This window comes from Micropterus salmoides, unplaced genomic scaffold, assembly GCF_014851395.1.
Source record: "Micropterus salmoides isolate LMB-PRFRI ecotype aquatic unplaced genomic scaffold, ASM1485139v1 Ms_hic_scaffold_13, whole genome shotgun sequence".
NCBI lineage: Eukaryota > Metazoa > Chordata > Actinopteri > Centrarchiformes > Centrarchidae > Micropterus > Micropterus salmoides.
In genome coordinates this window covers 2,311,969-2,339,105 of record NW_024040374.1, presented here as the reverse complement: position 1 = coordinate 2,339,105, position 27,137 = coordinate 2,311,969, and the positions used below count along the sequence as shown (strand labels likewise).

The following is a 27,137-nucleotide window of genomic DNA, read 5'->3' as shown; positions in this document are numbered from 1 at the left end:
TGTGGTTGAATAATTAATGCTTAACCTATTTAATTAGTGAGATTTGCTCTGAACAGAAGCAGAGTAATTGAGTCCTTAACTCTGTGTGGGTTTGGGGGAGGTGTGTTTGTGTTTATCTGTGTGTCTCTTTCTCGCACACCGTGATCGCAGCCTTAAGTGGCTCACTTCCTCCTGCAATCTCAGTTGAAACAGCTCGTATGATTTACGGTAGCACCGTGGCTTCGACCTGACTGTCAGTGAGTTGCCGTTAGTGCCGTTGACATTTGCGATAGCAGAGGTGTAACCGTTTTGGTATGGCCACTCCGGCGCTGGAAGCTGTGGTTGTTTTCGGCAGCCGTCGTGCCAGCAGGGTTGGCATGGACGGCAGAGGGGGGTTAACAGATGAGATGAGAGCTCCGACTATGAGCTCTGGTTGCGATATTAATAACTGGTGCTACAGGCCAAAACAATGAAGGATTTGTCGATCATCTTTGGTGTTGTAATTGAGGCTCAACACTTTAAGCCTGCATTCTGATCGCATGGATGCTGAATCTAATCCCTTTTTATTAAGTTTCTAACTGAAGCAAATACCTCAGCATGCACCAAAATTTCTATTAATTATAATTCCAAAATTATTGTTTTCTAATAAATGTGGAAATTCAAAGTTTTGACTATGAAAAGTAAAATAATGGTGAAAAATGCCCTTTTATAATTACCCAGTATCCAAGGGGACGTCTTCAACTTACTTTTTTCTCTGACCAACTGTTCAAAACTCAAAGATATTGAATTTACAATGAGATAGGTGAGAGAAAAGCAGCCTATTCTAACACTTTACAAACCGGAAACAATAATATAACTCTAATTTTAACAATTACAATTTTTTTTTTTACAATTAAACTGTTATTGAAGTTGTTGGCGATTTATTATCTGATGATTGATTTCTACTATAATCAGGTAATTTCAGAACTGCATAGTTGAAAAAGTAAAAATGAATGTCAGTGAATGTAATAGTTTGACAATGTCTAGATGATTAGTTGGTCTGTTCCTAATTTAAAGCCTGGCTGGTGGTTGGTTATCAGCAGTGGTTAGAGTCTTCTGGCAGTGAGAATGGTTTGACTGTGATCCCACATTGGCTGTCGGTAGACTGCAGTATGCAGCAGCACTGATTGGTCAGAGAGGGCAACTTGTCCCTATTCCATCACGTCTTCTTGGGCCAGCAGAGACTTGGCAGGAAAACCCAGAACCAGGGATCAGTACTATTTATACTCACCTGTGAGTGGGTCAGAGTGTACAGCCAGATTCAGGCCTCACACACACACACTTAAACATGCACATGTGTGTGTGAACCAGCAGATCTTACTGCTGCGTTCCTGCCAGTGAGCTGCAGAGGGGGCTCAGCAACCACAGCAACTGGTGAACTCCTGCCACAGTTCAACAACCTGACACACAAAACACAAAATTCAGTCTGAGGTTTATTTGACACACATGCATGTGCATTTTTCCAACAGTCTGCTATTTAATTAAATTTTACTTATTTAGCGATAATTCATAATAGAAGTTATGTTATTGCACTTTTCATATAGAGCAGGTCTAAATCGTAGTCTTTGTCGAACTGTTCCCTCGACGAGCGAGCACTTGAGCAGAACCTAAACTCAGGGTGGGCAGCCAACTGCCTCGACCCTCTGTTTGCACCTAAAACCATTGGCATTTTTTTTTTTCTCAAAAAATTCTGTGTGATACTTAACTTTAATAATTGTTGGAAGACGATGACGGAGACGATGTAAATGCAGACTTTTGCCAGCAGTTAAAGCTGAGGCTTTCCAGCCTTTCTGCTGGTTCTCTTTCTAGCAGTAATTTTTACTCACTGATTTTGTTTGTTTTTTGGGGTTTTTTTTTAGATGGAAACAGAACTCACTGCCCATCTCCAACCAAAAATGTGATTTTATTATAAAGACTCTCAGCTAAGCATTCTTGGTTACGTGATTGTGGGTCGTTACAGATCACACAGGTTGACTTCATACAAATTTTCAGTAAATTACTGTAGCAAGGGAACATATTACCCTTTTGTCATGAACAATGCACATTAATTGATGTGTTAAAAAGTGAAGTGATAAAAAGATACTAGCAAGAAGAACAAAAACAGCGTAAACAAGTAAAATATACAGCAGGCACACAAACATTACATCATTACAACAGAATTACAGAACATATTTGAAGGCAAATACAGTTACTAGTTATCACTCCTTAAAGTATTACTTAAGTTATTACTAGTAATTCCCCCTTCTCCCCCCCCAAACAAAGTCTCCCGACTTTTTAGCTAATATCATATTCATAACAGCAGTAGGAATAAGGTTTTTACCAAAAAAAATAGTTTCTTAGCACCACCGGATGAAATAAAACAATAAAGCAAGTAAATCCTGCCTTTTGAACTAGCCTCCTGTTTTACTGCACATGTATTTATAAGAGCAGTGTTCAGTATTTATACAAAACGTTACGTTGCTGAGCATCACTGGCAGTAGCGGCTGGAGTTTCTTTCTGTAAGTTGCACAGTGCTGTGCTGCTTTAGCTGATGCTTCAATAAATCAAAGGCAGAATTGTTTGCGGTTGAAAGCGTTTTGCTGGTCGCTCAAAGTTTACAATGGACAACCATGTTCTTTGCATCTTTAGACTGTGACACTTTCTCGGTCTCCATTCTTCCTTAAGCTTTTTGGCTACCAGCCGACTTGAAAAGCATAGGTAAGGTCTGGTGCCGCTGACCTGTTGAGCAGTCGCGCATTCACGCCAACGATGCTGCGTTCAGTAACGCAATAACGCAGCGTCACTTGGATTAGTAACTGTAATAATATTACTGTTTGGGAAACGTAATCCGTTACACTACTAGTTAATGAGAAAACTGCATTGAACACTGCATTGAAATATACAGCAGACAAGGGAAAGCAACACACAAGACAAGAACATGTTGTTTATACAGAAGCTTATATATAACTGGCAAATTTCAAAAAATAATAGATGGACAGAATAAGATGTAGATATTAAGTTTTGTCTGTGTTAACAAAAACGTGTTGAGGAGCAGCACTGTGTATAAGTACAGGATCATTATTCATCATCCCCTGTGTTGAAGTCAGGCACTGCTGCTCAGAGATGACTCTGTAGCTGATGGCTGCAGCATTTTTGTACATCTATAGTTGGGTGGATCTTTTTTCTTTTGCAGGCATGTTGCTCCAGGTAAATTGGTTTATTCATGGAAGCAGTGATATTGAGTTGCAGTGTATTAAAGCTGTATGTAAGCAGGTTGACCTTAACCAGAGTATGACAAATAGCCAGGCTGCATCATGAACGTAAACATACCGAAATAATCTTACATGGGATACCTGCATCTTCATCAGTGTCCAAGATAGTCCCTGGTGGTCTGAAATATTTGCACACGTGCACCTTATTCATTTAACACTTTGCATGCAAAGATAATTCATGCAAACACACTAATCCTTATTTTCTTTTCTGAAATTCTGACTTAAACCTTAAGGGGTCTTTGTCCTGGGGGCCACCCTTTGCTCTATAAGGGAGAGCAGAGAGTGACCGTGAGAGAGAGTACAATATTGATTCGGGGCAGTTCATTTTCTGCTGTCCCCGGTGAGTTGCTCTGGGGGAAATAGCTAGTTTGTCTCCTGTCATTGTAGCTTCAGAGTTAAAGAGGAGTAATAAAAAAAAAAAAAAAGGGGGGGGGGGGGGTGAAAGCCACTTGTTCAAAGGGGACAAGAGCATCACAACCACAAAGACTTCACACAGAAACACTGGAATCAAACTGTCCTCATTTGGGCCTTTATGCACAGAATTGAAATACTGTCCCCTGGACACGTTAGTGCATGTTTATGTGTTTGCACTTGTGTTAAATGTATCTACGTGTGGGGCTAATATTGTGTGGGCGCTCCTGAAGAAAGCGATATTGATCATTTGCCGTTTACTGTCCCCTGCTCCCTTGTGAATTGCTCTGTGGGAAGTGGTTAATTTGTCTCCTGTCCAGGGGGCTTGCGTGTGTGTGTGTGTGTGTGTGGTGTGGTTCATTCGTGTCCTGTCTTTGGGGGGCTTAGCTGTTAAACACTTTACTCTGTCTCTGTGGAGACGCACACACTGATATCATTGACCCTCATGTTTGATGACAGTAAAGCTGGACTGATTGCCAAATAGCCGCCGTAAACAATATAAACACTAATTTAAATACAGGAAATTCAAAGTCACCTATGTTTGATTTCATCATTGTCATCTCATAATCCCTGTTGTATGTCCCATAAAAAGACCTTTCACAAAAAGAGCGTATTTACAGAGATGTCCGGAGATGGAAAATATCTCATCTGATAAGACCTTTTAGAGAAATTTTAAATTTCACTAATTTAATGAATGAATTCAAGGTTTTAAGATAGGAGGGTGGAGGCACTGGAGATGTCCAGGGATGCAAGTGATGCAAAAGCTATCAAGTCTCAGGTTTCTCTGTGGGGTTATACGCCATGACTATAACATAATACTATGGTTAAACTGAAAGGTCAGGTCACATACTTCCATCCTGTTTCTGTCTCCTGTTCTTGCACAGAAACATTAGATCCCTGCCTCCTACTAACACCTCCGGTTTACGGCAGCCCCTGCTATCCCTGCATGTATGCATCTGTGCATGCGATACTTTATAGCTTATCTGCTCTCTTACAGTTTAGCTTGTGTACTTGAGGTTCATGACCCCTGGTGTATTTTTGAGAGGATTACCATACTGCTATTTTCTCACATATCGCTCTCACATTGAGGCTTGTCTTTCAGTGCATTCTGGCTTTAATTAGTTGTACATATAAATTACTGGTTAGGAGCGGTATGTGTTGAACTACCACAATGATGCGGATCTGAGCGACCAACAGAACCTGTCTTGTCAGGACAGCTTTTTTATTTTTTCAGCTTACTGAAAATAGAGGTGGGCATCTTTGGGAATCCTACATTTCGAGTTGATTCTGATTCTCAGCGTCACAGTTTGATTCCAAATTGATTCTCAATCCAAAACCCAATCCTCAATTCATAGTTTTCACTTGACGTCACATTCCAATGTCATTTTGACATTTGGATGCAAAAATGCTGGATGGTTGTTGTGCTTTCGGACGCACTCATTGACGAGGAGACAAGCCTTAGCGGTGTTAGGTGAGGGATTCCCTACAAGGTAAAGGTAGACATTACCGCAGTCGAGCGCTGGCAGGGACCTGCTGATTTTTAACGGCGGAAATACAGCAGCGGGTACTGTACATGGATCGCAAGTGCCCAACACTAGCAGTTTGTGTCCATATCTATATATTTTATTTTTTTGAGTTGAGGTGATCCAAATAAAATTAAACAGCTTTTGCTGCGTCTCTACGAGAGAGTCCGGTGTGAACCGCTTGTTTTGTCCTCCAGGTCATTGCGCATGTTACCTGCGTGAAAACTATGAATTGAATACGTGCTGTTTGTTAACGCTGGAGTTCGGTGCTCCACTCTACCACTGTTTGTAGCTGGTCTCTGTGTGGTGGGGTACAAAGTATCCACAAAGTACTTCAGTTTTGTTATGCTAAGCTAATTATTAAGTTATTAAATCTAAAATGTGTTCAAAAGCTTGCTTTTTTTGAAGATACTGCAAGGTAATCCAGTGTGTGCAAATTAAACATCCTGGTGCTGCACACACCTTTATTTTTCTTTTTTAAAATTTTTTCCAGGTCCGTCAACATAACTTTACAGTTTAGAAAAACAACCATTTTTGATGAGAATCGGTTCCCTTCCCTCCTACACCTAGTTTAAAAGCTGATTGATCCATAGGTTTTCTGATTGTTGTTGTTGAGGGGAGCAGTTCGGTATGCTTAAACAGCAACACACTGCGTCATATGATTCTTTCAGACTACCTGTTATCCAGTGTTTTGACAATAAAAACAGGTGCTGATTTATTTAACTATGTTTAGAGAATTACTGATGAAAACATTAGATAAGAATCTACAAGCAGAAATCAGAGTGAACAGCTATTTCTGTTCAAACTTCAAATTTTTTGGGGTCTCTTTAGTCAATTCATGTTATGACTTCAAGCATTAAGTAGTTTCAGGAAGTAATGTTTTCCCTCTACTTTTTTGCTTCAGTAATCTGCACTTTTACCTAGAACTGACATATAATACAATAAATATGGCATTACAGTGACTTTATGTAATAAATGACTTGACTGTTATTAGTATAATCCAAACGTTATTGAACTGAGGCTTTCGGCTGCTGTGACTTTGAAGGACCTTTTATTAGTACATATGCCTCTGTGAATGTTTTTGCGAGCGAACTATGCCAGCGGTTCAGCAGTGGTGTCCGCTCTGAGCAGATGCCCGTTACTCCTGGTTGTGATCAGCATTTTAGCGGGCTGCTGCCAGCTCTTCCCCGGCCCAAAGGGACCAATTAGGCCCTGGCAGCTGCACCCAGAATGCCACCACTGAATGGGGGGGGGGGCTGTGGGCGGGTGAGGATGCTGCACAAGAGAAGGGCAGATTAAGCTAAGGACACGCATGTTACATGTAGGGAAACAACTCTGAGTTATTACAGAAAGGGTCCACTCCTGAGTCTAAAGAATCGATAGTGTGGTGTGAGCAAAAAGCGACCAATTACTGGAGAGCAGTTGATGAATAAGAGAAAGGTGGGAAGTAGTTGGTGGGGCAGTTTGTTTATCTGGAGCCTGCCGTCTTCAGAGCATCTGCCGGTCTTCTTAAAGGATCAGAAAGGAGCGGAAGCCCCGTGGCCCCCTGCCTTCACCAAATTAACGCCCAAGCCAACAAGAGACTTGACTTTCCCTCATCACGCCGTCATCCCCTTTTCTCCCTCCTGACCTTTAGCCCCTGAACCCCTCACTTTTCCCCCTGTTAAATCCAGAGCCATGCCAAGCGCTGGGACCCCGTTACTGAGCTGACCATGGCCCCAGGCCAGAGTGATCCTTCAGACACAAGTTCTGTAGTTATTCCAGCAGGCCCTCTTAATTACATAGAGACTCAAAGGTCAAATGTCAGTGTCATTGCCAAGGGTCATCTGGAAATATATACTCTACATTTACTGGACACTTAAACCTTTACAGTTACTCATGGAGGCTGCGTTCTTATCCTAATGTTGTCATTATGTATGTCTCAATATAGGAGCGATTGAAGTCTTAAAGGATCAGTATGACACATTTTTAACTGCTTAGTGACTATTTAATGAAAAAAGAAACAAATGTATTGTTGAAATATATTAGGATAAATCCCTTTTTAGAAATGTCTCACTTTCAAAGGGATCTAATTAAAAACAGGCAAAAAAAGGAAAAACACAACACTGCCAATAAGAATAGTACAACCAGCAATCAACACAAAATCAATCAAACTGCATAAAACTAAGACTAAACAATTACAATCACAAGATGGTCACAAAAAAACACAAGAAATTAAATTGATTGGGTTTTAGATAAGAAAACAAAGCATTATTAAATAAACCAAATGCGGACAGTGATCGGCTATGTGGCTACGAATAGGCTTTAGGGACCAATAAAATGGAGCTGATCAGAGCGCCTCAATGAGAAATGTGAGGCACAAGAGAATACAGACTGTACAGAATATAATATGCAAGGAAGAAAGAAACTGCAACCATCATGTTAAGTTTAGATTTGTTTGAAAAATTACTTTTTTAATTACGAATAATTGATAATCAAAATAGTGGAACGGTTCATTTTCTGGTGATCGTCTTTCGCTTAATTGATCTTTCGTTTCAGCTGCTCTATATGAAAGGAAAACGTGAGAGAAAGGGAAATGACAGTGTAAGAGCCAAATGGTGAATGGTTGTCAGTGTTTTTCTTCCCTGCGTTGAACAAATACAGCTGTATTTAAGCCTAACCTTTATCCTCTGAAAGATGTTCGTCTGCTTTACAGTCCACTTTGAAGACCACCTTAATACTCTTATGAGCAGTGCCGTCCTATACCGTCTGCGTGGTTCTCTTTTCAACCTCTCCTCGACACCTGGCCTACCTTCTCTCTTAACACTCTGACACATTTGTGATGTTTGCGCGTCTCCCGCCGGGCTTGTACATCCCACCCTTGTCTCTCACTCAGTGGCTGAAACAGAAGTTGAGGGCTGCATGGTGTCCGACCGGCTGACTGCGGTCCATCACTCACTGGCCCAAAAGAATCAGCAGCATGATGGATGTGCACCACCCTGGCATCTGCAACCAGAACCTCAGGCCTGGTTTAAATCTACACCACTGAGCCTCTTCTGCTCCGTGTGTGTGTGGTGACTGACAAACAGTACTTTAGGACCCTGCATGTGTCTTCAACCCATCACTCAGTATGATGAAACAAAGTCAACCAACATACTGTCTGTCCACACACAGCTCTTCTGTCTCAATATTACTTTATTCCATTACAAGAATGTTGTCAGCCAAGACATCCAAGGCACAAACTATTTCTGGGTGCAAAAAACAGTAACACAGTTACTGTTTGATAGCAGGTGGGACCAGGACACACACCAGAGCTCGACCGAAACTGAATTTTTAAGGCTGATGCTGATTTTGATATTTTAGAAAAGAAATATGATCACAATATACTGGATTAGCCAGTATTTTTTACTTACTTGCTTGGGGGTCTTGACATGTATCGTTCGGGGCAGAGGTTCACTTCCCTTGGGGAATCTTATTTTGCCCTTTCGGGATGCACTCACTTAACCTTCAAGTGGCCCAGTCACACTTGGAAAAGGTTTTATGAGACGCGCTTACCCCCCAAGCTTTTCACTCTCTCACAAACACACACATCTACGCATTCTATACTCACAAACGGATGGACATATAACGTATGTAGTAATGGCAGTCCTTAAGTGGGCAAAGCTTCAGGCTCTTCCTCTCGAAGCGTCTAATGGGATCTGCTGATTGACAGCCACAGTTATCCCTTTGGCCGAACACAACGCTCTGTGTGTGACAAACACATCACGGGGCGCACATGAAACGTTCATAGCGAATCACAACCTGACACAAAAGAATATGTCAGCTCTCAGGGTTGGGGTCAGGGTTAAGGTTGAGTTCACAGGAAATGCATGTTTTGATCATGTCTTATTTACATTATTGATGTACTTTATGGCTGCAGAAGCATATGCCTACTCTGGAAAAGCACACATAGGCTTTATTATGATTTAATTATTCATCAAGGATATTGTCAATTCTCCGATCACATTCATGCAACAATTGGAATTTCCACACATTATCTTTTGATTAAGATTATATAGTTGAAACTATATAAATCCATAATCTATTGATAAAAGTTTAATGTTATTTAGCATTAAGGTCAAAAAATGGTTAATTTCATTATTGTTAAAGAATGGTTGTGTGTGTACCTAAGCTAAATTAAGCATTATAAACCTAACCCCATACCCCTCCTATTCTAACCATTGAATTATTTTTGTTTGTGATCTTTGCATTTTTAATAGTGTGGTTAAAAAGCTATACAAATCATTAACACTTTATAACATAGCCATAGCAACAACCTACCAGCATGTGATTGTGGTTGCATTTGCTGGTGTGAGGCTGAGTGGAAGAATTCCCTCTCCCTGGGTCAGCCTTAGGTTCCCTGGGTCAGCTGGTATGTGGTTACAGCCGATGACTCCACTGCGTTGATGGACGAGGCCACAAGCCAGTAGACACCCCCCCCTCCCCGCCTCCCATCAGCACCACCACCCTCCCTCACTCCCAAAACACACTCTTCCTCCTGAACACGCCTCTCTGTGGTGACATCATTGGCCGACAGCTGATGGCACGGACCAGGGGCCGCCTCCTGTGTCAGTATGTGGCCTCACACAGCCGTCAGCCCGTGTCAGCTCTGTATCCACCTACACACTAATGGAACCCCGAGTACTCCTCTGCAAGAGTGTAACAGGACTATCGTACAGGAATACTTTATTAAATATAATACTGTTTAATCTCTGGTGGCAAGTGTTAATTTGGTCATGACACAGTACAGAACTGAAGAGCAATAGATTGTCAAGCCATCTGTCTGTCATCACACTTACAGTAACACCGGTTCTCTGAAGGCAGTTCTGTTTTTAGTCTGCAGGAATTAATCAAGGTCATGTGGAAAATTACTTAATGGATTTAAAGAAATAGAACATGTCCTGTAACTTAAAGGTCTGCTGCTCGTTTTAAATATTAAAATCAAATGACTGTGTTATGTTAGAAGGTGTCACTTGTAGAGCCCGACCAATATGGGTTTTTGGGGGCCGATGCCGACATTAAAGTGAAAAAGAGCTGATTTATGAGCCGATATTTTGATTTTAAGAATGATTGAAAGCTGGTATGTGTCTATCTATCTACAAAACCTTTTTCTAAATGGATTATCTTAATAAAATCGATTTACAGACTCAAAGTGAACATATAACAAACATTTGCTACTGGAATGGGCAAATTTTTCTCTGTAAACAGAGAGAGTGAGACAGAATAAGCATGTGTATTTCACTTTCCATATAATCTGCCATAATTTCAATGGAGCACATTCACATCTAGTTCATCCCTTTACCAGCACTCTTCTAACCAAGGCTATGTGAAACCATTTAACCACCATCGGTATAAATCATGCCGTCTATGATACAGCGAGCTGCTGTTGAATGCATCTAATACCACAGGATCGTCTACAACGAGGACCTGCGACTTTGAGATTTCATTTAACTAAAGTTAGAACTACAACCAGAGCTGTTACGGCTCAGACTACCACGTTTCACATCTACAACGTCACACAAAGAGGAGCTACAGGAAGACGTGTTATTTTTGTGTTCTGCGCTCACGTTTATTTACATGTCCGTGTTTATTTAATAATGTGCCAACATTATTAATGCCGACTAACTGCAGACAGGCAGCTCACAGATATATTTACAATACGTACGTCAGAAACTATAGTGTAACGGCTCGTTAATGTTAGCGCTCCTCCGCTGATAATCACGGCATTAGCTTTGTGGCTAACCTAGCAACGGGCAGCGTTAGCTGTTGTAATGTTACGTGATTTTAGAGAATATTTAGAAGTGATGAATTGGGGACAAATGTGGACCGTTCACTAGAACTGCCCATGACACGAGTGAAGGATCTGACTCGAGAGCTGTTTCTCAATCTGCGTTTATGTCTGTACTTGTGTTCTTGTGGACTTGTGAAGCCTCATCAGCCGCAGTCAAAGTACTGTTCCAATTCAGAAGTCCGCATCTAGCCAAGTACAGTCAAATACCCGGATGTGTTCTCGCTCTACCCATTTTACCGAGCCTGCATCGGTGGTGACTTGTGTGGACTTCGGATAGCCAGATATCCCAGAATACATTTCGCCACCAAAAAGCGGAAATGTCGGAGGGGAAAACTCACAACTGTAACTTATAATACTGCTGTTCTTGTGTCACATATAGTAGTTTTAAGAGTTTTTTTTATGCGGGAATATAGTTGTTTAAACTCCGCCCGCTAACGGGTCCGGCCGTCATCAAGTCCGCTGCTGTTCCAATTGCTGAATGGCTGACTGCGTGACTCCCATTCCTGGAACTTGCCAAGTCCGAGCTTTAAAGTACAGGCAATAACTGCAGTGGCTTCATAGAGAAATGCTAGAAAATGCTGGGATGCATGAATCCCAGTGTGTATGGCAAAGGACATTTAACTTCACATCTTAAATGGGTTTGAAGTTTTTGATTAAGGCATGAAAAAAGCATACAAATACATACAAAAGTTACCTACTACCACATGTAGATCTTTGTCTGTTTTGTGCTGCTTATCGATCAACACAGACACTGAAACCAATATATCTGAGCTAAATTCGGCTGATATAAATGTTCAATGTAAGTGTTCATTTATTTCATCAGTGCAGGGTTAAATGTCTGTAACAAAGACGAACTGAACTTGGACCCGGTTCCACTTCCTAGCAATGTAATTCTGACCAAATGGTCCGTATATACATTAGGTGCATTTCTATCAAGCAAATACATGACACTTTAAACACAAATCTGGAATTATAAAGGGATCCACATCCTGTCATGAGCTTTTTAGAAAAAAAAAGTAGTGTGCACTATGAGACTTTACAGACTGAGATGGTTCTAGCTTTGAGCAGTGGTATATGGAAGTGTATGAGCATTTTATGATCTCCTCTGTTCAACTTAATTTACCTACAACATGTTCCAAAACTCGTTCACATGCAACACCTGCAAAGCTCACAGTCTAGGAGTACATGATACCCTCAGATGAGTTACAGGATGCAGTATTTTTAAGATGATGGAACGCAGTTCTGTTGGCAGGGTGGGGCATCAAACTCTGTTGACATCTCTGGGTAGTCTGTCAGAAAGTATCGCTGGTTGTCAGACACGCAGAGATCATATTATCATAACCACGCTGACTTACAGCGGGTTATTAAATTGCGGTAACTCTCTTGTTAAGTCTGATGTTAGCTTGGCGCCGCTGTCTTCTGTAAGAGCTCTGGAGCAGTGGGAGTCAGAAGATGAGCCCCAGGGGACGGGAACATGGGATGGCAGGGGGAACAGGCACTGTCAATAATAAGATTAATTATCCATCAGGTCGTTCCAGGGAGGGGACAGACGGAGGCCGCTGCTGCCTGGAATTAGCAGTCAGGTAGGGAGGGTGGATCACTGGGGGGATCCCTAAGAGGATGGAGGAGGGGGGGGTCGGGTGCAGTGGCCTGTCAGTAGCCCCAGTCAGAGGGCTGAGGATAGAGATAGAGAGTATGGAAGTATTATAGTAGCAGACAACTTTGCTCAAACTCTAGTCCACGATTAGATGAGGCTCAGGCATCTTAGGGCTGTGACTCTACTTCAACACGCCCAGATCCACTTACGTGATGATACATCTGCCACTTTATTTTGATAAAGCTGGATCTACATAAGTGATTTGTCATGAATTTTGAGTGGATTCTTCAGTTGGACTAACAGAAGAGGATCAGACCTGTTATGTCATAGAAAGGATAAACGAGGAAAAGCTTTGCCTTTGGTTTTGTTTTGAAGGTTCGGTTCATCCAAAATACATTTAGTGGTTTTTGGCTATGCCGATTGTTGTGGGTTTTGCCCAGAGTTTGAGATATGTCAGATTTTTGCCTCCATCCTTTCACAATGGAAATAAATCAAATTGCATTTAGAAAATTGCCTTTAAAGGATAATTCCGGTTTATTTAAACTTGGGCCTTATTTTCATTGCTTTAGTCATCGTTTTTAAAAGCTCTGATAATGATGTACTCACAAACGTGATCACTGAGATCTGGGAATATCGCAAGAAACACAAACAATTCAACAGTTTATCCAGATTATCTAAACCAAAACCAAACGTGAGTACACCTGAAATGTCTGTAAAGATCCCTTTTGCACAGGAAAATTGTGTGCGCTCACAACTCCAGGGAGTGTTTCATGCCACATTTCACTTATTTATAGCAAAGTCACTGCGTTTCCAGATTCCAGCAATTAACCTTTTTGACAAACACACATGATTGCCGTACCTAAAGAATTAAAATACAAGTTGTCAGTTTCCATAGTTTAATGTAGTTCTGATGATGTCTGTTTGCATTGAGTTGTGAGAATGATCCAGAACAAGGACACACATTTTAGAAATAGATTTCTTGCTGCTGTGCTATGGATGCATCAGTCCAGCCTTTTCTCTTCTCATCCAATACCAGTGCTCTTTTTATAAAAATGTGTAGATAACCTCGTTGTGTGGAAATCTGTGTGACTGAATGAATGTAAGTGATAGCAGATATGTCCGATTTTGTTACAACATTGAGAGATAAACTGGTAGTGACAAAAGGAACTTGAGTTGAAACAATTACTCGATTGATGGGAAGATTGGTTGATATAATCGAGAAGTAAATTGTTTAAGCCATTTTTTAAAAGCAAAAATGCCACAATTCACTGGTTTGTGGTGATCTGGCACATTGGAGCAGGTGCATCCCATACGTGTGAGACGTGTAATATTGGGGTAGAGTCACAAATCTCAAACGAATATCTCAAAACCTGAGCCAATAAAGCCCAAACTATCTATACTGATAGATTCCACTTGAGTGAGAAAATATGTTGGACCAACCCTTTAATGTGGCTCTGTGGCTGGGAGGCAAACTACTTGTGGAGGGAGGGATGTGTGTAGCCTGTGGTGACTAGAGTAGATTATCTGTGGATTCACAGCAGCGAGTCAGCGAGAGATGGATGGACGGCGTGCGAGCTGCATGCGTCTGCAAACGGTGTCACAGCACAGGGCGCCACTTTGCTTGCTCCCCCCACATAGCATGGCAGGCCACTGTCAAAGGTCTATTAGGGGAAGATTGAGACCCCAGGGTGTATATGTGTGTGTTTGTGTGTGTATGTGTGTGTTCACATGCTCATTGGTCATGGTCCCATAGTGGAAGATTGAGACCCCATTGCTCCCAGAGCCACTCAACCAACACCACCTGCAGTGGTTTACAATCAAGGGAACACTGTCCATCCATCCCTGCTGACACACACACACACACACACACACAAACTGAGAAATACACACCAACAGTACTGCTCACTATAGATGTCATTAAACAGTAGCCAAGGTGGAACAGCTGTGTGACAGCGTCATGGACACGGCGGGTGTCATGATGTTGGAACGAGCGTTTAGAGGCAGATTGAGGTGCAGGTCGGGATGCTGGGGGAGGGTGTGGCGGGAGGTGTACGAGGCTGCAGGGTGGGAATCGTGGCAGCACCTTTGACAGGCCCTATTTGTCATCTGCCAGGACACCCAAATAGCTCTGACTGCAATACGGATGGATTGTGGGAGAAAAAGTGACTACTAGCCAGGCAACTAATCCTGTACAAACCACCTCTCCAGTGCCACATATATACTCTCTTGCTCTCTCTCCTGCTCTCTTTTTTTCCCCCCAGGTCTCTGTTTCATAAGCCTACACCTTTTTCCCCCACAGAACTAGGAAGAAATCAGTATCACTATATTAATAAGTACTATTTTTATTTTTGAAATTACTTTTGGCCACTTTACTCCGGTGCTTAAGGCTCTTCATTGGCTTCTGATTGGTTTTAGAGTGCATAATAATTACTTACAGAGCCTTCTATGGTCATGCTCCCTCTTCCATCCAGGATCTAGTGCATGCACACACCTCTGGTCGCTTTCTGAGGTCTTCAGGCCAAGACCTTTCAAGTGTCCCCAGAACACGTTTTAAGACAGAAGGTCATCGTGCTTTCTGCATAGTGGCTCCAAGGCTCTGGAGTTCTCTCCCTTTAGACTTGAGTGCCTTGGATTCTGTGTAAACCTTTAGAAATCACTTAAAGACACATCTTTTTAGACCAGCTTCTATTTAGCAATACAGTTTTGTATTTTATGGTGTGTGTATATATACTGTTGTTATTTTGTTTTTATTGTAAAGCACTTTGTGACCCCTTTTGTCTGTGAAAGATTACTTACTTATTAACATTAAAGGTTAATTCCAGTTTATAAAAAGAAGTCAAACGGCATAATAAACATGAGCAGGAAGACGATCATACATGCTTTAAACAAGCAAAAAGTTTAGCCAGATTATACAGAATATTTATGATATAAAATAATAAACCTTCGTTGCACAGGAGACCTGTGTGTGTGTGTGTGTGCATAGGTCAAAGTGGAACCTGAAGGACGTCTTGTAAACTGCGGTGGCTGTTTAAAACAAGTTTTACCATTTGCCTTTATTTTCTCTTCCAAGTAAGTGTAGTTAACCTGGGGTTTGTTCAAAACACACCAGACCATCTGACTGCTCGTGTTTCTTGCCATGTCAGACTCCTCGACTCCAAAGTAATGCAACATAAAAATGTTTTAAACACTAACACAATGATCATATCATGAATAAATGGAAAAAGGGATAATACAAGATGAGGTGTCCTGTGATAGAAAAACCGTGAACGAGGCGAAGGCAAAGAACTCCAAGACTCAAAGTAGCAATTTGTTGTTATACAGAAATGTGTAACGTAGAATTATAACACTTTATAGAACCTATTATGTACATGTGATGTGTGCATCTGCCTGAGCTTATGTGTGCACAGTGTGTGTGTTTCAGCTCGCAGTGATTTGTTCAACAGTAAATGTTTGTCTGAGATGAATTCTCCAGCTGATCCAGAGCTGCATCCCAGTTGACAAATGAAACCAGCGCCTGGGGGGAGGAAGAATGAGGGGGAGGAGTAGAGAGAGAGAGAGAAGCTGGAACGTGAGAAGTGGAAATCGAATCATTTTATTGTTTGTCACCGTGGCCCTCGTGGTCACAGTTTGTTATTGGACGCTAATTAAAACAGCAACAATCCTGACAATTGGCAATTAAAGACTTGTGAAAGAGGTGATAGGAAATGAGCTCCTCGCCGGGTGTATAAACTCATTTGTTATCCCTCTTTCACACCTCTCTTCACTCTGTCTTTTTTACTCGTTAGGAAGACAGAGTGCTGTCACTGACCACCACAGTAAATGATTGGTAGAAGGAGGAAGAGGTAGTGCAGATAATGACATGCAAGAGAGTTTTTTTGGGGGGGAATAATTTAAATGAATATGGTGTGCAGCCGATTGATGTTGCATTAAATCTTGCTTTTCAGGCTGTAGCAATGGAAGGTTTGTACCTTCACGTAGGACCATGCAGCTTGTGGCAAATTCATTTATGAAAGGCTTTTGAAGCAGTGTCTATGAAAGCTTGCTGATAAGGATATTTTCAGTTTACCACATCTCACATGTTAGTTCTGTCAGTTTGGCCACTATGTATATCAGTAATTGATAATATTGTACACACCAAATGAATTTTCTGAGATCTGAAAACATGATGACATCCCTATAAAGAAGTCAGAAGGGTCAAGAAACACGAGCAGCCGATGAGTTGCAGTCAAACCTTAAAGACTTATTAAAATAATTTATTAGATATATGAGTGATATTTGGATACGTTAGGGGTCTTTGGCCCTTAGTCTTTGTCGTGATCAAAAGTGTGAATGCGAATTTAGTGGGATTGAACTTTTTCTCAACTTCATTTGCAAGAGAGAGACTAAGGTGAACCGTAAAATTGTTACCTTGACATTAAGAGACTTCTGCTTCTGCTTGTTGCCTCCGAATGAACGTTTTGAGGAAATCCGGCTTGTTTTTTGCTGGGTTTACATCCTGCTGATCATTGACTGCTCGTGTTTTTTGCCATGTTGGATTTCTTTTAGCGATGCGTCTGTGATCCCAGATCAGGATTTGTTTTTCATTTGATCTCACAGAGTTGTATTTGCCACAAACCTCCAAACAGCTATTCACAATGTTCCAACATCTCTGACGTAAGCAGAGTGACTCCTCGCCCGTGTAGTCTTTGATCTTTGTAAACTGATGTGAACCACGACCCGCAATGCAAATTCTAGTCTTTGTGCAAGTAAGTCAGCCGGCATAGACCATCATAAAACAACATGATGGATACACAGTCAAATAAATAAATAAATAAAAACACTTAGTCCTCTTTTTTTTTTTTCTCTCTACTCTTACGCCTCTTGTCTGATGGATCTGTAAAATGATATAACGAATGAGACTTAAAGTGAGAAGGAGGGAGGGAGACCAGGCAGGAGGGATGAAGGCAGTGAGGAAAGAGACAGAGGATTTGATTTATTAGGCTCATAAAAATTCTGCCTTTGTTATTCCCTCTCATTTTTATATGTGAAGCTTATTAAAGAGCACACCTGCCAGAGTCCTCAGACAAACACGTGTGTGTGTGTGTTGGTGTGTGTGTTGGTGTGTGTTGGTGTGTGTGCTTAGTTTTATACATTAAAATGCAGAAAATGTATGTTTGTATGTAGATTTGTTCACAGACAGGCTGTATGTGTAACAGTTGCTTCTGTATCTGTGTGTGATCAGACGTTCATGTGCAGATGTTCATACTGATCTGTCAGTTTCGCTGTCCACAGGTACCGCCTCCTCCTCCCATCGCAGCCCCACCTCTCAGCGGGTGTTCAGGTCACGCTACAAGATGGTGACCCGCCCGGGCACGAGCGCCACAAACACTCTCCACTACAACCCCGCCCTCTCTTGGAGAGCCAAGAGGATCCAGTCTGCCAGGTAATCCACTTTAACAAAGACAAATACACACACCTCGGCAGGTCTGGGTTAAATGTGTCTCATCGGGTAATATCCCTCAGTACAGAGCAGCGCCCTTTCTTTTATGTCACCGTCACGCGCAGCATGAGTAGAAGAGGTTGGAAATTTATGGTGCTCATTTTTAAACCGTAGATAACCCAGAGAATAAACCATTAAACACCACTGTGCTCCTCACATTAATTTACACCAGCAGGGAACGCTTCACACCCAGGGCAGATACAAAGAGAGAGGAAGGGTGGGTGCGTCGTTTTCTTAATGTCGGTACATCTTCCATCTCTTCTCCCCCCTGCCCCTCCATTTATCTAACTTTTGTCCCCTCTGTCTCAGCACTCATTTCTCTATCATTCTCACATTTTCACTTGAGGTTTCATCGACCAGTGAGTAACAGGGCTGCAACTAATGATGAATTTCATTAATGGTTAATCTCTAAATGTGCTCTTTAAATTGTAATGAATTAGTGAATAGTCCGTCGCAATTTCCAAAAGCCAAAATAGAGATCTTCAGATTGCTTGTTTAGTGTGACAGTTAACGGATAATCTAAATAAATTCGCTTTACAATGATATAGAACATTTGAAAAGCTGGAACCAGATAATGCTCAGCCTTTTGCTTAATGACTGAAATGATTAGTTAGTTTTCTGTGATGAACTATCAATCGACAAATCATTTCAGCATCAGTCTATAAATAAAGCAATCTGGAATATTAAAATATGACTGACTTGTGCTAAAAATATACATATTTAGGTCTGTAATGTGCAGAGCTGAGAAGATATGTTTTGTGTAATATGACTGCTTGTGGTGGTGAGGTCAAATCTGAGGCTAGAGAGAGTTAATTAATGTTTATGAGGAGGTCATAATTGGGTTACTGACATTAAGTTAATGCCTTATTCATGGCTTTATCACTACGGAAAACACACTACAATGACGTTTATTAACCAAGTGGTGGTGACCTTTTTTCCCCCTGAAGGGTCTGAACAGGTTGTTGTGGTTGGTTTTGATGATCTGCTAATGTGTAGAGAATTAACAGGGTGCTCTTGCAGGAAACTGACACAGACGCACCACACTACACAGGGTTGAAAGTTTGAAAGATTCATTACAGAGTAAGGACCGTTGAACTTTTAACTCAAATAAAAATAAAAATTTTCTCTGCTTTTTGTGTTCGGTCAGACATTGATCTTCAAGGGCAGTTAGCTGAACTGCGACTCATGTTTCATATTTCGTTCAGTGGACTTGAAATATTTCTCATGGTTTGGCACACCAGGCACTGGAGTAAGAGCCTGAAAACGATGCCCCCCCTTCTCTATCGTGACACCCAGAAATCTAAATAAAATCGAATCGTAAGCACCACAAGCAAAATTCCAACTGAGCATATAATAATGAGTTTATCTGCAGTGTTGAGTGTAGAAAAAAAGGAAGTACTCTTTAAGTTGTCTTTTGGTTGGGTACATTTGGGTAGCCCAGTATAACTAAAGCATTTTTTAGCATATTTGTGTTTTGCGTGCATGTGTTGGTGACGGGAAGTTCATTTGTGTAATCCAGATTGGGTGAGACAGAGGGGCCTGGACTGTGGCTGGGCTCAGCCTCTGGTGACTTATTACTATTCATTTAGCTGCTGCAGTAAATATTGATTCATCAAGGGATTTTCAATTTGAGCCCTGTGACATCTTGTGAAATATCACCAAGTGTGTAGAAGTGAGGAAAGAGATAGGGAGGGAGGGGGACAGGTCGGGTCCCCAGGGATAGTGGATCAACCCCCCTTTCCTCAATCGCCCATGCGCTCCTTTCTCATGCTTATCTGTCTGTTTAACTCCAAAGACCCTCCACTTTTATCAGTTTGAAGCTATTGAGTGGAGCATGAGCTCATATTCTCTGCTCTTAACTACTGAGTGCTGCTCTTCATCTTTGGCCTATCAGACCCACTGATCCCTGTCCTCATACGTTCTCTGCTCTTATCTCTGTGCCTGCTCATAGCTGAACCACTCACTCAGGGCAATGCATCTAAAAAGCTAAATCCCAGGGCCAGCTTTGCAAAGTGACTCAGAGGTTTCCTAATGTCTTCAAGCCAGGTAGCCTGTATGGATTCTATCTAACATTGTTAGAGTGTTGAAAGTAGAAATCAAGCTTTTAAGATGATTAAAGTCAACTCAGATGCTCTGGTGGGCATTTTTATCCTGCTCTGGTGGGCATTTTTATCCTTTTTTAATTTCTTCATTCAGTCAACTTATTTAGATAGTCATTCATTAGAGAAAGAAATCCTTTGTGTGGACACCCACACAGGGCGGGAAAACTTGGAGATATGGCTTCAGCCAATATCATGATACTGATATGAATATTTTCTTTGCATATTAACATTAGGGGTGTGACGAGATCTCGTGCAACTAGATCTTTCTCGTCAAGGTGAAAAGCTGCCTCACTAATGTCAGCGTGATTGAGCGTGAGGGTGATGTTAGCCCAGAAGATGCCCCCACCACTTCTAAATTGTTGGTATGGCAGCATTTTGGGTACCCGGTGGAAACAATAAATAGCAACAGAATGACAGGAAAGACACGAACAAAATGTAAGCAACATTTCCAAATGCACTTGCATTTTGTCATTGAAGATTTCTTAAAAATAGTAATAAAACATCGTCTTGTCTCGTGAGCTGAGCGTATCGTCACACAACTATTTAACATATATCACAAAATGGCAAATATATGTAAGGTTATATTTAAAATATGCTGATTGGTGTCTGGCACGATGAACTGTTCCACTGCCATGCCTTAAATCAGGAGAAAGTCTTGCCTCGTGTAAAACAGAAACCTCAATAAGTCATTAAGTAATTTTTAAGTAAACATAATTCATTTGTTTAATTAATAATTATTCCAGACCTGACTACACATGATAAAGATTTAAAACATTTATAGATGTTTTGAGACAGTCTTGAGATCTTCACTAAGCTTTTTTTTCTTACTATAGAAATCAGAAGAGATCCTGTTATGTTGCATCAGTTGTTTTGTTTTTTGTTTGTCTAGTAACTATTGAATAGACCTTTTTTTTAGTTGCAGGTGAATGGAGTACTAATCCAAAACCCCTCTTCAGGGCAAAGCTTGAGCACACAGGGCCTTAACATTCTCTACACACCAATGGACACCATACATGTCTGATTAGGACAGGCAATTTGAACAGCGCCTTTTCGAACAAAATTTTAAAGTTAAAGATTTGATACAACTAAATTAAATGTACATTTTCACACTACACTTACTAATTTCACTGTCTAAACCCTTTCCAACAGCTAGTCCCAGACCTTTCCTACTCCCGGGCACCCGGGAAGGCACGAAGAGAGCTTCCCCCTTACCCAACATGCCGTGCTCTTACCTGTTTTCAGCCATAACGAGTGTGCAGGGTGATTTAGTGCTGGGCGGCAGTTTGAAGGGGCGGGAGAATCAGCTGCAGTATTTCAACCCCCGCCACCAGAAAATAGATATAATCTCAACATTAACTCCATTAATAGTAGCAGGAGTTGAATTAAGAAAGCCGTAAAGCATGCACACTGGAGGATAAATTACAGCCCAACCCTCCCTTCATCTCGCTCACACCCTCCTATTTTTCTCTCCACTCTCCTTTTTTTAATTTTCTAAATCCATGCGTTTGTTCTGTTGCTGTTATTTCTTTATTTTCTCTTTCTCTTTAATAATTTTATATACTATATATAAATAAAAGCCATATATTATAAATATATTTTTAAAAAATAATCCTAATAATTGGGTTCTACTTGCATCTATCTCTGTTTAACTTATGTCTGACATAAATGTTAAAGCCTCTAATATAGCAGGACCCAAATAAGTATTAACTATTTCTGAGTGTATACATCTACACACACACATAGACACACGCACACACTCTGTCCAGGCGCTCATCTCCTTTAGTGCTTCAGTATCGATCAGTACAGGATGTAAGAGACTGGGCAATAAAGTGAAGCAGCGCTCCCTCTTCTTCACTTCTCTACTCTTTTTCCCGCATTCACTCCCCCATTCATTGCCTTTTATACCCCGATTCATTCATTTACTCATTACTTATCACATTAGTCATCTACATGTCACCTACAGTTGTGTCTTATGATCCTCTTCTGTTGCTGTTCACACACACACATACTCTCTGCGGCGCTTCCTAATGTTATTTTCTAACCTAAAAGAGGATTTTGTTCATTACAGTCGTTTCCCTTTTTAAGTTGGATTTGATGGGCTCGTGATGCGTAATGACACTGCTTTGGTTTCCTTTAAGTGCCTAAAGAAGAGCAGCAGTCCTTACTGTTGGAATTAGCGCAGTGCTCGGTTTCAAGGGTAACTGTTTCCCAATATGAGCTTACTAATGCTTGGGTTGCAGACAAATAGACAAGGGCAGCATTATTCTGAGCAGTCGCGCGACCCTCCAAATTCTTCCCTGTCACTAAAACAAAAGTCGGATCATTCATCAACAGCGCCGGTAGTGCTGAATCGCGCTCTCCTTTTATCTGTGCATCGCATGGTCAGAACAGTGCACACACGCATACACTTGCCTGTGTGTATATAAACACACACACACACACACGTATGTGCATACGCATGCAGACTATTCACAGGGGAGTTTGTGCATGCCCTTGCCACCTCCTTCATTTCTTACTTTTCTGAACATATTTCTACCTTTCTTTTTGGGGAGTTAAAGTTATTTTTCTGTGACCTCCAGTCTTTGTCTTTATGCTTTACAACTCCATCGATGGATGGATGGCTTTACAACACAACTAAATGAATATAAAGTACAGAAATTGTACTCCACAACAAGAACCTGGAAAAACACATCTAAAATATTATTACAATTTGTTAATGCTATCTTGCTCAATATATTCTCTCTCCTTTAAGCTCTGGTTTGGTCTCCATCAACTCTTGAGAACAATATCTGGCTCATTAGCTGCTAGATTTTCCGCTAGTTACTTTTTAATATTCTCTAATAATTTATAATAGTCTGTCTGCCGTTTGGTGCTGGGCAGGTTGTGTAGAGTAGGTTTATCAAGCTTCTTATGCCCTGATTTGAAGAACAGAACCAATAAGCACATTAAGAGTAAGTGAATCACACAGTAAATGTACCTTTAAAACCAAAACAATGCGCTAAAAGAGGCTAAAAACTGGAGACATGGGTTTGTCACTATGTTTGACCAATTTTGCATTACATTTTGTCATTTTATCCATTGTTTAATATGGAAAATATTGATTAGTACAGCAGTAGATATTTCAGCAGTTTGTATGATGTGTGTGGATGTGTCCCTTAGGTCTTGTAGCAGAAAAGAAGGCAGTGGGGTACAATATCTATGCGATGTTCAACCCTGAAAGTGCTTCGCCCCCCTGAAACAATTTGGTTGTCCAGCAGGGGAGGATTTGTGCATCACATGGACCTGGAGGGTCTCTGATAACAGATATCCCTCTGGAGGTCAAGGCCATTACTGGAAACGGGCCAAGGAGAGCCTGTAGACAAAAAACACCCGCTCCTTTTTAAAGAGGTCGTGTTATGCTTTTTGGCTTTTTCCCTCTCCTTTATTGAGTTGTATATCTTTTTTGTGCTCGCCAAGCGGCTAGTCCGACACGCCCTCAAAACAACGGTGGAAAAACACTCAGCTGCTGCAGCACACAGTGACGAGAAGTCCGCCTGCTGCCTCTCTCCCTTCCAAACACTAGCTATCCTCCTGCCTGGAGGCGATGGACGCAAAGTTGTTACTGTGATGTAGAGACAGAGCTCAGTTAAAACTTTATGGATGAAAGACACTTTTGTTACAGATTAATAACTCACCACTCTGAAACTCTTGCTCCAGTCCATGTTACTAAGCTGGTAAGGCCATATACAGCTGAACCAAAGCCGTGTTTACCGGCTTCTCGCGACCCGCCCTACTCTGCCTCTAATTGGCTAGTAGTCCTTAACTAGGAACTGTGCATGTGCAACCCCCAACAAAGATCATGTAGAGACAAGATGTATCACTCCATAGCTAAAAGGAAGCGTTCAACACACAGGGTGAAAAGAGGGGCTGCAGCAATATGCTGTTTGACTAAAAATATGGTGTGTTTTGAAAACCATGTAAACCTGTTCTGGTACAACCCATAAATAAGATTTTGAACCTGAAAATGAGCAGAATATGACCTCTTTAAAGAGGTGGTATTGTGCTCATTTTCAACATACGAACCCCTTGAGAAAAGCCTTTCAGCATGACAGTCACTGAGGTTTGGACGCAACTAGTTAAGAAAACCTCTTACCAGACTGGGCGTTACACCCCCAGTCACCCCCCTGACTGCAGCCCTGTGTCAGGGTTAACTGCCGTCTGTGTTAACTGTTCATGTCATATCCCCATTAACCTCCATTGTGGCTCCCCAGACCGCCCAGTCCTTGTTTAAGCCTCCCCGGGTGGCAGTCAGCGCTCCAACATTAGCCTCCATTACAGCTCCCCTGGCTGCAGTTGCCCTGTGTAGGGCAGCCACTGATCTTGTATCAGTGAAACTGAGTGTCTGTGCTGCTGAGTTATGGCGTGCAGTCAGGTATACCGTGTACGTGAACGCAGCTGATGACTGATATTTACTCAGTTTTTTTCTTATTTGCAGCAGTGCTGCAGCTCTCCGCCGGCCGCAGCGTGTTAGGCGTCCGTGTCAGTTTTTTTGTGTGCGCCGTGCATTTGGGGTAACCCTCTCTTTTCTCTGTAATGGGAGGCATGAACTCTCGCTCTAAACCCATTTCCAGCCCATCTGAAATACGGCAGCAAATTACCTCCAGCGGAACCCTGCACACCAGCCCCAATCCGCCCCAAATAGAAGTGACAGGACAGCGCAATTTATCGCCATAACCCCTGCACCTCCCCACCACCACCCAGCAACCCCATACACACTGCAGGCTCGCACATACAGACGCCGCACACATACACAATTGTACTGAGTGACTTCTGAATGGTGAGCGTGTGTAGAGGCCTGTGATTGTGTGTACTGTACATACTGTAGCAGGAGTGTGTTGTGATACCGTGTGTGTGTGTGTGTATGTGTGTGGTCTCTACGCTCCAGTGTAGGGGCCAACCTCGCTGCCCTGGCCCCCTGCCCTGCCTATTATCTCATTGATTTCCTCCTCTCCTCTTTTCAATTCTCTCCATTTCCACACTGCCGTCCTTTCCATTAGAGGAGCAATTTAACAGAGTGCTGTGACATGGGAGGGAGGGAGAGGGGGGGTGGGGGTAGTAGAGGATGGGAAACATAAAGTGAGGAGGGGAGATATAGTGGAAGAGCTTAAGGGAAGACAGGCAAAAGAGGGATGGAACTGAGGAAGGGATGAGCAGATAATTTCATTCCATCTCAAAGAATGGCATTAATGAAAATTACAAAACTGTTTGTAAACACAGCTTAACGGATAATTATAATTATTAAAAGTTGTAATAAACCAGTGTGTATATGTGTATATATATATATATATATATATATATATATATCTATATATATATATATATCTATATATCTCTGACTGTTTTTCTTTTTCTGTCCCTCTTCCTCTTAGGAATTTCCTTCAGAGCCGTCTGCGAGCTCCCCACGACAGACACCCGTCATCCACTCAGCACTGGAGGGGAAGCAGCATGTGCTGGATTGGTGGTTCCTTGTACCGGGTGTCGGCCAACAAGCTGTCCCGAACCATGGGGTCCAACATGTCAATCAACCGAACAGGTACTCTGACGGTGACTCTGACACACTAACAACTCTAACAATACCGTAAGTTGTGGCAATTTAACATTTAAATACTTCAAGAGAAAATTTAGTTAATGAGTTTGCACAATAAGTTTGTACGGAGCTCCCAAAAGGTCTTTTTTTCCCCAATTCTTTTGTTATCTCGCAATACTTTTGCATTCCCTCTGATTCATAGAGAAAGACTGTATTATCATATAGTAGTAGTCACTGTTATAGTGGCTGTAGACATGGCTGTGCTTTGGTCAGAAAATAAGAGGCCGTAGTTATTTTCTTTAACTTCCCACATTTTTTAGATGAATGTAACTGACTGACTGTGAAGATAATGATTCTCTTGATTATTTATTTCTTCAGTTGCAGTTCACAAGTGTATGGGAGTGTTGAAACCATTGTGACTGAATTTGAATCTGGCAATATATGGCCATCAAATTAATTGTTGTTGGTTAATGCACATGGGGTGTTGCACACACATAGATTACACGTTTGTACATCCAAGACTGTTAACATTTTTTGGTACTTTTGCCAATATGATACCTGGTACGATACCAAAACTTTTTCTTTTTTCAATCCTTATTTCAAAAGACAACACGTGTTGTTGTCTACACACAAGCAGCTGATGAACATGCCAAGATAAAACATTGAATGTATAGTTTAACAATTATTATACCCTATATAGTCCACGCAAAGTGTCCCAGATCAGTGTGTTTCCCCTAGGATGGAGTTGTAGCAGCGGAGGTGAAGCGAAATTGTTTATGTGGGCGTAGTGCGTAGTATGTCTGAATATAAAACCCCAACACAACATATCTCAGCAGTATTGCTTTTGTGTCCATGAGCATGTTTTTCCATAGGTTAATATAACCTCAGAATCATTAAAGATAGCCTACGATTTTTCATGTTTACAGCTTTTGACATTCATCTGTATAGACAGTAATAGTAAAAAATAGGCAACATGAGAAACCACCTCCCTTCTGAGGTGCATTTTATTTGCACGTTTAAAATACAAAAAGAAATGTCTCCTTATTAGCTTAAAAGGACTAGTTTGCATCACTAATTTGCTTTACTAACCTCATCTCCTCCAGTCACCTCTGTCCTTTCTTTTCCAAACAACCACTTTTTCAGGCTCATCTGAAAACTGAAAATTAATTTAGGATTAGATCCTGTCTGTAGGCTACAGGACGGAGCTGTAGGCTACACCAGTTTAGTCTAAGTTTGTACCTGATGTTCTCAACATTGGACGAGTATGTGGTAATAAAACACAGCTACCGGTTACTTTCTATAAATTGAGCTAATGTTAAGTTACATAGCAGCAAAAAGACGTAGCCTGCTGTATAGCTTTTCTGCTTAGCTTCAATTTTCT

General features: G+C 41.4%; 1 protein-coding gene across 1 annotated transcript in view; it reads left to right on the top strand.

Moving 5' to 3' along the window:
* zc3h3 (zinc finger CCCH-type containing 3) overlaps positions 1–27,137 on the top strand; it is a 66,896-nt gene that overhangs the window by 20,131 nt on the left and 19,628 nt on the right. The window contains exons 4-5 of the mRNA XM_038715038.1: positions 17,881–18,031; positions 25,599–25,762. Coding sequence (XP_038570966.1) covers positions 17,881–18,031; positions 25,599–25,762 — 315 coding nt within the window. The remainder of the gene's footprint in view (positions 1–17,880; positions 18,032–25,598; positions 25,763–27,137) is intronic.